General features: G+C 42.0%; 1 protein-coding gene, 1 long non-coding RNA gene and 1 other non-coding gene across 4 annotated transcripts in view; 2 read left to right on the top strand and 1 right to left on the bottom strand.

Annotated features, from left to right (window-relative positions):
• Positions 1 to 10,302, bottom strand: part of LOC137998129 (S-adenosylmethionine decarboxylase proenzyme-like) — a 113,165-nt gene that overhangs the window by 100,658 nt on the left and 2,205 nt on the right. For both annotated transcript variants that reach the window (XM_068844565.1, XM_068844563.1), the window contains exon 2: positions 3,825 to 3,911. In XM_068844565.1, the coding sequence (XP_068700666.1) occupies positions 3,825 to 3,911 (87 nt within the window). The remainder of the gene's footprint in view (positions 1 to 3,824; positions 3,912 to 10,302) is intronic.
• Positions 1,611 to 1,683, top strand: Trnaa-ggc (transfer RNA alanine (anticodon GGC)). The gene has a single exon. It is a non-coding gene; the product is annotated as a tRNA-Ala (tRNA).
• The window catches only part of LOC137998134 (uncharacterized), a 24,789-nt gene continuing 16,638 nt past the window's right edge, over positions 2,152 to 10,302 (top strand). Inside the window, exons 1-2 of the long non-coding RNA XR_011122697.1 lie at positions 2,152 to 2,297; positions 4,000 to 4,071. This is a non-coding gene — a long non-coding RNA (uncharacterized lncRNA). The remainder of the gene's footprint in view (positions 2,298 to 3,999; positions 4,072 to 10,302) is intronic.

Below are 10,302 nucleotides of genomic sequence, written 5' to 3'. Positions count from 1 at the left end.
TTTTCAAATTTACGGGGGTATATCAGTCTATATCAAAATGTCATTTACACAGCTGGAAAATCATTCTCAGTTGTTATGAGGCCGTGATTTTGCAAATGAAAGACTATGTACTGAATATTGATTGAATCATTGAATCGAATTAAGATTTATGTATTGAACTGAAGAGGAAATCAATTTTGAATATTGCTACATATGGCTTGCCATAATCCACTCTTTCAATAAACACTAAAAATAATTATTATTATTGCTTGTCAAACGAAATGATATATGAAAGGAATCCTACAATGAAATGCGGATATAAAATCAAGTGAAGCTATATGATCCTTGCAGTTAAAGGCCCACCTTCAACCAACAGGCATTGCCTGCTGCAGAATAATTTTCATATTTTAAAAATTCTGCCCTAAGCTGAAATTCTTCCACGCTATTGCTCCTGTGTATGGGGTAGTGCATCTAAGATAAACATTTCTAAGCTATAGAAGGTCCAGAACTTTGGTGCACACATTATCACATCATCAAGAAAGTACCATCATATTCAACCAATTTTTAAGGAGTTAGGCTGGTTACCTGTCGAATCTATAGTCAAGCTTAAAGATGCCACGATGATGTTCAAGTGTATGAACGGTTTAGCACCTAAATATCTTCCTGATAAATTCATCCGTCGATCAGACGTTCACTCACGTAATACAAGGAACAAATCTAAATTAAAAATCCCTTTGTGCAAATCTGCAACTGGTCAGCATAGTTTCGTCTATAGAGCTACTACAATTTGAAACAATTTACCTGATGACTTGAGAAACATTCAAGATTTTTAAATAAACGCTTATAAATGTCTTTATTATTATCGTTTATTATACTTTTTGCTTTGTACATAGGAACTTATTATATTTTGTAATTAAGTTCTGAAAAGCCATTTTTAGAGAATTTAATAAATAACTCTTACTAACTGAGTTTAAGGTCCGTACTGTAAGTTACGGACAGAGTTTTTTCCCGTTGATTTATGGCCCAAGCGCGAAGCGCGCGGGCCATAAATCAACAGGAAAAAACGAGGATCCGTAACTTACAGTACGGACTGAGAAAACGAGGTTAGTAAGATATTTATTATATCTCTGAGGTTAACCGGCGCGCAGGCAAGGAAACTAGTCAAAGTGAAGTGGAAGGTTCAACTGCCACAAAGAATGCCGTGCCAAAATCCCGAAAACTAAATCTTCTTGGCTGTTAAGTTTGAAATAGTTGCTTGCAAGATTCAGACAGTTTTCAGTACAAGTTTATGCAACAGAAGTGACATAAAAAACTCGCTAGATGATGTTTTGTCGAAATTTTAAATTTAGCGGGCTGTACAGCCGGCCGTACTGTAGAATACAGCCCGCTAATTTAGCCAATTACAGCGCGCGTACTATCTGAGAGATATAATAAAGTTTGTTATTATTATTATTATTATTATTATTATTACTATTACATTAAGTAATATGAATTTCCATAACAAAAACACGGTCAAAAAGCCTGTTGGTTGAAGGTGGGTCTTCAAGAATGCAGTTTTAGCAATTGCGTAGAGAAGCCTGACAATTTCAGGACTTCAATGCAGTCACAAATGACCAGCTGTCAACATCAGTGGCTTCATAGCTCAGTTGGTTAGAGCGTCACACTGGCATCGCGAGGTCACAGGTTCAAACCCTGTTGAAGTCCTACACAATTGCTAAAATTCCATTCATAACTGCAAGGATCACAGCTTCACTTGATTTCATATCTGCAGTTCAAGATATGATTCATTTCATGTATCATTTCGTTTGTCAATTCATTCATCATGAGAACATAAATTTGTACCCACAAATGACCAGCTCCCAACATCAGTGGCTTCATAGCGCAGTTGGTTAATGTCGCGCCGGCATCACAATGTCACAGGTGCAAACTTCGCCGAAGTTTTTCAGGCTTCTCTGTGCAATTGCTAGAACTGCGTTCACAACTGTGAAGATCATAGCTTCGCAAGATTATTGCTTGTGTCTGATATAATTTGCTAATGTAAGTAATTTCGCCAGGCAATATATTAAGTAACTGGACTCATTCCTGACACACTCTTTTGTTACATCACATTTCTTCCATGTTCAAACTTTTTTAACCCAGTCCAATTTTGATTTACCTTTGTTTCAGATTATGATAATGAATATTAGCCAAAGAAAAATCAAAATGAACCGGCTTGAAAAAGCTTGAACCACGAAAAAATTTGAACCACAACATACGCATTCACAGGGTGCGACGAAAGTGCTGTCCGAAAGCCCGCAGCTAGTGGAATGACTTTTCAGGTTAGCGTTTTCTTATTGTAGCTTGCCCAATGGGCAAGCACCGTTGGTTCCTCTTTTCTGATGATAAATTGAGCTTTTATACCAAAAAGTGTGTAGCAGAAAGCTCCTGAGAGAAAATGATAACGTTATGAGGCCAAATTATCGTAGCGTGACCACGTTTTGCCCCGCATTTTAGTTGCGTCCGTAAATAACGTCATGACTTTTTCTGCTTCCATGAGCGACCGAAGTATCGTAGGGACCAATGATGACACAGTCGGTTAGTGCGCCACCTTGGTGCAAGAGGTCCTGAGTTCGATTCCCGGATCTTGCATCCTTGTTTCGACTCCTTTCCTTTCCGTGTAGCTAAGTAGCTTTAAATACCTGTAAAATGGAGCACTGACGGAGAGGGGGGGAGTAAAATGAGCACACCGTCGACCTCAGGTTTGTCAGTTGAATTACTGTTATGAGTTACCGACATTACATACGGTTACTTTACTTTAAAGTATATTTTTTGAAATGACAATATTTGCTGACTGACAGCATGCAGTGCAAGACATTCCATGAAGGGGGTAGTTTCTAAAGAAACTGTGGTGCTGCGTCGGTGGGGAAGTAGTATACAAAAATTTGGTTTTATAACTGTACAGAGCTTCTAAAAGCTGACGTTTCGAGCGTTAGCCCTTCGTCAGAGCAAATCCCGAATTAAATTCCAGCCAAGTCATGGTGCAGTGGATTTTCTCGGAAATTTAGGTGCACTTCGTTGGGAAAATCCAAATCTGAACGAACCCATTCAAATTCAGAGGATATTTTTCCTTTACTATTTCGCCCATTTTTGAATAAAATGTTACTCTGAAACAGTCATTTGCGATTTATAAAAATTTTCTGGTCTTACAAAGCGAAACGATTTTCATACATGTGTGTTAACTGCATTGATTACAGGCAAATTGCAATCGGGCCGACGACAAAGAGACACATTCCGTAGATATTCACATTGACTATAAGCATTCCCAAACTTTCAGCATATTTGTGGATGATGTTCATTCCGAGAACCTCATTCATTTTAGCACTACAAACAAGGAACTGAAATATTTCCTATAGCTCACTGTTCAACTGTTTTATAGTTAATACAATAGGCAAACTATTGAAAGCCTTAAGCGATATCAATTGATCATGTTTTGCATCACAAGATTAGATCACATGACTGTATTTGGAATTCTCGTCCACAAAATCTTGATGAAGTTGTAACTGCAACTTCTAGTGGCCAGGTGTAAAAACTGGTCATTTCTGTTACATTAATTGTTTAATTTGAGATTGAAGTTAAAACGAAAATCACATTCAAGAATCAAAATACTACGAAGAATTAGTTTATATCTATGCTTGGTATCATTACTTGTAGTTTGCATAATTAAAAAATCTGATTATTCTTTATAAACAATTTAATTTCTGGCTAGCTCCTCAGACATTCGGGCTAGTAGCCTCAAGTAACAGCTTGCCCGAAAGGCAACCTCATGTTTGCATTTTCGTCTCACCCCGCATTCACAAAAAGCTCACCTGAGGAGGTAGGCAATCATCTCCTCGTTCCTCTTTTCACTTATAATGGTGCAGTCCACAAGTTTCAACAGCTCTGACCATTTCTCTCTGCAAGAAAATTAATTGACATAGCCTTGAAAATTATTATTGGTACCATTTCCGATTCTACTAACTTACTGATCTCTTGGCTATTTAGGAAAGCAAGTGGTGAGATCGCTCCTCTCCCACCAGTGTGTCCAGGGCTTCATTCCTGGACTTGGCGTCACAAGTGAGTTGGGTTTGTTGGGTTTCTACTATGCTCTGAGAGATTGCGTCAGTAATTTTAAACATTTCAAATTAACCAATAATGGGCATGTGGGTTCAAATTCAAGAGTCTATTCCTGCATGCCTGCAAAGGCATTGGTTTTTCTCAAATTAAAATGTCATTATAGCGATATTTCTTGTTACATCACCCAGGCATCCATATTGATTTTATATCAGTTGTCAGCAGGGCAAGTTTGTCTTATGATATACTTGCCCGGACAAATTTTGGGTTACCCGGGCAAAAATGGGGAAGTATAGAAAATGGTTGATAAAATGACTGGTAACTTGAGCATTCGCATTTTATTTTACACTTTCGTCAGAAATTACGAATTTTGTCTCTGAAGTATGATGTTAATTGCACCGTTGGATCCTTATTTAGAGTGGTCCATATCTGCCACAGCAAAACGTACTTGAATGTAACTTACAAAGGTACGATTTAAAGACCCAAACTTTCAACACCCCTGTCGGGTGACTTCCTTTTATATGTTACCGAGATTTTGATTTTTCCTGTTCGTAAGCAGCAGGTTCTGCTTCACTTTCCTTTTTGCCAGGGGTGGCGAAACACCTTGTACCTAACACCACATTATCAGCTGAGATCACAAGTCACCCTTTGCTCCTCGCTAAACGACTTGCTGACAACCATGCCAGCGGTGAGATACATGAAAATTGAGCCTGCAGTCATTTCATGGAAAATACTGCGTGAATAAAAATGGCGCCCAAACTTGAAATTTCATTGCTGATGAAAGCTGCATGTTTATTCCTTATTTTCTGGAAGTTTCCATTAAGTGAAAAGCGATCAGAACCAAAGTACATTCTATATTAAAACATTTGACGGCATTCACGAAAGGATATTTATTAAAACTTCACTAGTCCAATGCACAACCTTTGGAGTTATTAGGTGGTTAGCGCCTGTGGTTAGCGCCTGTTCGGTGCCCCTGTTTGGTGCTTAGGGCCTGTTCGGGATACAGTCGACCCCAACCCCACAAATCTCCTGTTGCCTTGCAGGGCGGCCTTGGTTGGTCAAAGGCTAAGGGAGTAAAGCCTGACAGAAAATCAGGAGTGGGGCCCTGAAGGCGGTTGAATGGCATTCTAGTCACCTTCCAGCAGCTCCTGCATCCTGGCGGCTTTCCAGCTGTCTTGACCTTGTCTTGCCGCTGGATCAGGCTTGTCGAGACAAGAGAGTGAGGCTGGCTATGCGAAAACCTACCTCACTTTAAACAAAGTCAAGCGTCAATCATCCCTCATCTTTCATCTTTCTTCATTCATTCATCTTCATCCTCCCAAAAGTCCTGTGGTGACAGGCGAGCGACAAAGCAACAAGTGTGGGGCACACTTGCAGTCATAGCTGTGGACCCGCATACAGGCGACTCAGGCCATTGGGTCGTTCTTCAGTGACTGGAGCAGAAGTGGCACTGCTCAACTCCCTGGCATGAGAAAGGGGCTAGAAAAGGTAACTGGCTTCCGGCGGTCAGCGGGGACCCCCTCAATGCAGTCGAAAAACGAAGAAAAGAAAGATTATACCCTTGAAAACAGCCTTGTGGAACAACCGCACGCTACTTGAACAGGATGACTCAGACAGACCTCAAAAACGGACTGCCCTCATTGCCGATGAACTCGCCAGATACAAGATCAACATTGCCGCCCTCAGTGAGACCAGGCTACAGTACTGGCCGCAGGAATAGCAGCATTACACGCGCGTATCATGCGTGTAAGTCCGCCATATTGCGCGCATTTTACACGCAAATTACGCGCGCGTTACGCGCGAGTAAAAAAATACACGAAGTTGTGAGTAAAAAAGTTACACGCAAATTCTTCACAGTGCGTGTAGAATTTTACACGCAGAGTTTCGTGTAAAAGAGGGCAGAGTATTTAAAGTTGTACATCATCTTGTAGCGGCTTTTTCACGACGAACAATGTTGCATGTCTAAAAGCACTACTGGTTTCCGAAGAATTTATTCAGCTTTGCATTTCAACATTTTCGCAACAAGTGTCCACTTTATTTGAATGGTCAAAAATTGACTTGACTTGTTTTGCTGTGGTCATCGTCTGAATATCACCGCGTGTTTGGATGCTCACCGCATGTTTGCGTTTGTCTCATTTCGAGGACCGTTTCACTGGGTGAAATCATTCCTAAAATGAAAAGGCTGCGAGTCGGGTGATAAATCACAGCTGCTAAGGCGAATATGTTATAAATTACGAGTAAAAGTAATGATATACCACGATGATGTTCCATTTCATTTTCCTTTCACCGCTCACCGCCGGTGAATGAGCGCGTCGCCGATCTATTTTAGAATAATACCAATGTTTACCTTTTTAAACCGTCCATTTGATCTGATCTGAGAATAAGACAGAAATAATTTTGCTCCAACGGCTTATTACATTCGCGGTTTAAAGGATTAATTAATGTTTTGGTTCAAAGAAAGTTAGTCCGCCGACCAAAAAGGAAATATCTTTCCAGAATCGATAAATGAACCGAGTGGCGGTTTGAAACATTCTCTGAACTGTAATTAATTTTGAACACTTAATTCTACGCAGCATACAATTTCACCATCGAAAAACGACGCGATACGCTTAATTTTTCTGTTTAACCAGAGGAAGACGTGTTTTAAATTTTCATGTTACTTTCGCGAGTTTAAGAACACCCAGGAACCAGGAATTTCAAGAATATTTTAAGAATAAAGCCGAGGCTGAGATTTTGAAAAGGATAGATATAATTTTGTGTGTTGAAACATCAGTAAATTCAATACAATTTTATGTTTTTTAACTTAACCGTATAAAATTATTCCTTTCTCTGAACGGCGAAACTAGCCAACAAAACGAACAAACTATAGCGATGCGATGGAGCACGTGTAACGCGATACAGATCTACAATTGTAGATACCAAACATTTGTAATTGGTACTCCAATAAATTCTAAAACGGAAATGTCATGAGCTATAATTTAAGAATAATACAAGAATATTTTCAGCCAAAAATCGGCAGAAAATTAAGAATATTCAGCCTGGACCGGAAAAAACAACATTCTTACAATAAAAAAGAGTGCAAACGAATAAAAGAATGTAAACAAAGATAGCACTCAAGCGAAGGTTGAATTTCTTAAACAGAAATACCAACTCTGTGATTGTAACTTTCATTGTCAAATTCATGTACATTGCTAAGTGGAAAATACATGCAATCTGCGTGTAATGGACATAACAATTTTACTCATGACAAATTACACGCAGCCTGCGTGTAATTTCAGGTGAGTGTAATAGTTCGTGTAAATTTTACGCGCGCGTAACGCGTGCGTATTTTGCGCGTAAATCCGCCATCTTGCATGCATTTTACGCGCGTGTAGGTGCTGCTATTCCTATGGCCAGTACTGTAGCAGGTGAGGGAGAACTAAGAGAGAGGAGTTCAGGCTACTCCTATGGAAAGAAGTTTGCCACCATTGTCAGCGCCTATGCACCCACCATGACCAACCCAGACAAGACCAAAGACAGGTTCTATGAAGACCTCGATGCTGTCATCTCCGCCGTTCCAGCTTCTGACAAGCTCATCATTCTTGGTGATTTCAAAAGTGATATGACAGCAGCTCCTGGGAAGGTGTGCTGGGCAAGCATGGGACAGGCAAGAAGCATGACCTCCTGATCACCAACACCGTCTTCCACCTCCCTACCCGGAACCAGACATCCTGGATGCACCCCCCGCTCAAAGCATTGGCATCTGATAGACTGTCATCGTCAGGAAGAGGGACAGGCAGGATGTGAGGATCACCAAGGCCATGTGGGCTGCAGAATGTTGCACAGACCACCGCCTCATCGTGTCCAAGCTCAACATCCGCGTGCAGCCCAAGAGAAGATCGGACTCCATCCCAGCTGAAATCTTCAAGGTGGGTGGTACAGCCCTAACGGGCAAGCTTCTGACTCTAGTCCAGATCATATGGGAGAAGGAATCAGTACTGCAAGACTTCAAGGACGCGTCCATTATCCACCCCTACAAAAGGAATGAAACCACCAAGCTTGCGACAACCATCATGGAATCTCCCTGTTATCTATCGCAGGCAAGATCGTGGCCAAAGTCCTCCTGAAACGCCTCGTTGACCATCTTGAGCAAGGACTCCTACCAGAAAGTCAGTGTGGCTTCCGGAAAGATCGCGGGACTATTGACATGACTACTGCCAGACAGCTCCAAGAGAAATGTCAAGAACAGAACACTGACCTGTACTCCACCTTTGTCGATCTGACCAAGGCCTTTGACTCCATCAGCAGAGATGGCCTTTGGAGAGTCATGCAAAAGTACAGGATCAGAAGCACAACCCAGGGATACAAATTTCTCAAAAAAGTACCATACTTCTTAATTTAGTACTTTGTTTATTGTCTAAGCATATTTTGAAGGAATCAAGTAAAAAATGCTGATAATTCAAAAATTGAAAATTACCCATCACCCTTTGAGGGTGTGGCGTACCTTTCGCAGTACTAAAATTCGCAAAAAAAGTAACTATCAGGACTTTCCTAAAATTTTGGGCTTGTTGGATGGAGTAATATCTGTTTTGTGATCTTGTCAAGTTTGAACTTGATTCGCTCCAAGGAACTCACAAATTTAGGTTTTGTGTGGTTGGTACTCATTGAGCCCCTGGATTGTGCAACTGATCATGGATGCCCTGACAAATTCACCACCATTGTCAGACAGTTTTATGACAGCATGCTGCCGCGTGTCCAGGACAATGAGGAAACATCAGAAGCATTTCCTGTCATGAACGGAGTGAAGCAGGGATGTGTCCTGGCTCCAACACTCTTCAGTCTCATGTTCTCCGCAATGCTGTCTGATGCTTTTAGGGATTCAGTGGTCGGCATTGGTATCAAATATTGCACCGATGGCTCACTCTTCAACTTCGGGAGGCTCAAAGTGAAAACCAAGGTGAAGGTAAGCACCATCAATGATTTCTTGTTTGCTGATGACTGCGCCGTCAACGCTGCCTCGGAAGCCAACATGCAGCATAGCATTGACAAGTTTGTAGAGGCCTGCAACAACTTCGGCCTGACAATCAACACTAAGAAGACTGAAGTCATGCACCAGCCAGCACTGGGTAAACCATAAGTAGAGCCCACCATCACCATCAACGGACAGAGACTGAACGTGGTGGACAAGTTCACCTACCTCGGCAGTACCCTCTCGAGATCCGTCATCACGGACAATGAGCTGAATGCCAGACTCGCTACAGCGAGTGCCACTTTTGGCAGACTCAACAAAAAGGTCTGGAATTGGAGAGGCATCACAGCCGAAACCAAGATCAAGGTATACCAAGCAGCAGTTCTCACCACCCTTCTCTACGGCTGTGAAGCATGGATAGTCTACCAGTGGCATGCAAGGAAGCTAAACCTCTTCCACACCACCTGCCTCAGGAGGATTCTCGGCATCAAGCGGCAGGAAAAGATTCCTGACACCAAGGTCCTCGCCTGTGCAGACCTCCCCAGCGTCTACACCATCCTGATGCAGTCCCAGCTCTGCTGGCCAGGCACGTAGCTCGCATGGCAAATGACCAACTACCAAAGAAAATGTTGTTTGGGGACCTTTTAGAAGGCAAATACTCCCAACGAGGACAGAAGAAACGCTTCAAAGACACCCTGAGGGTCTCCCTCAAGGCCTTTGGGATCAAGTACACTGACTGAGAGCAAGTGGCTCAAGACAGAGACAAGTGGCGTCTGGAGCCGTCAAACATGGGGCCAAAGCCTTCGAAGCGAACAGGACCGCAGCAGCTGAGCAGCACAGACAAGTCGGGAAAGGCACTGCCACACCAGTGTCTGTCTCCATCATTCCTTGCCCCCACGGCCCAAGACAGTTCCTGGTTCAGATTGGCCTTACCAGCCATTTAGGGAAGCACAGACAATGAATTTCTTGTCACATTGCATCTACTCTGCATGACCAACGCCGTCCACCAAAATCGGTATCATCATCACCTTCATCACCATCATTATCTTCACCTTCACCCCTCCATAAGATCTGTAGATGGTCCTTGTTGTATCGACAGACAAACAACACTTGTCCAGGGGCGGGTTTTTAGTCCTCTGACCAGACTACTGTGAATGTGGATCCCTGTGTCACCCATTGTTATTAATATGCCAACCAAAAGCTAATTGGCTGTTGAAACAATACCGGTAGCTTATTTTGTTCCATGGTCGGCAAATTTCAAATCAAAAGGAAAGTGATGACAATGT

Source organism: Montipora foliosa, chromosome 3 (genome assembly GCF_036669935.1).
Source record: "Montipora foliosa isolate CH-2021 chromosome 3, ASM3666993v2, whole genome shotgun sequence".
Lineage (NCBI taxonomy): Eukaryota > Metazoa > Cnidaria > Anthozoa > Scleractinia > Acroporidae > Montipora > Montipora foliosa.
The sequence above is the reverse complement of the archived record's forward strand: the minus strand, read 5'-3'. Positions and strand labels throughout refer to the sequence as shown.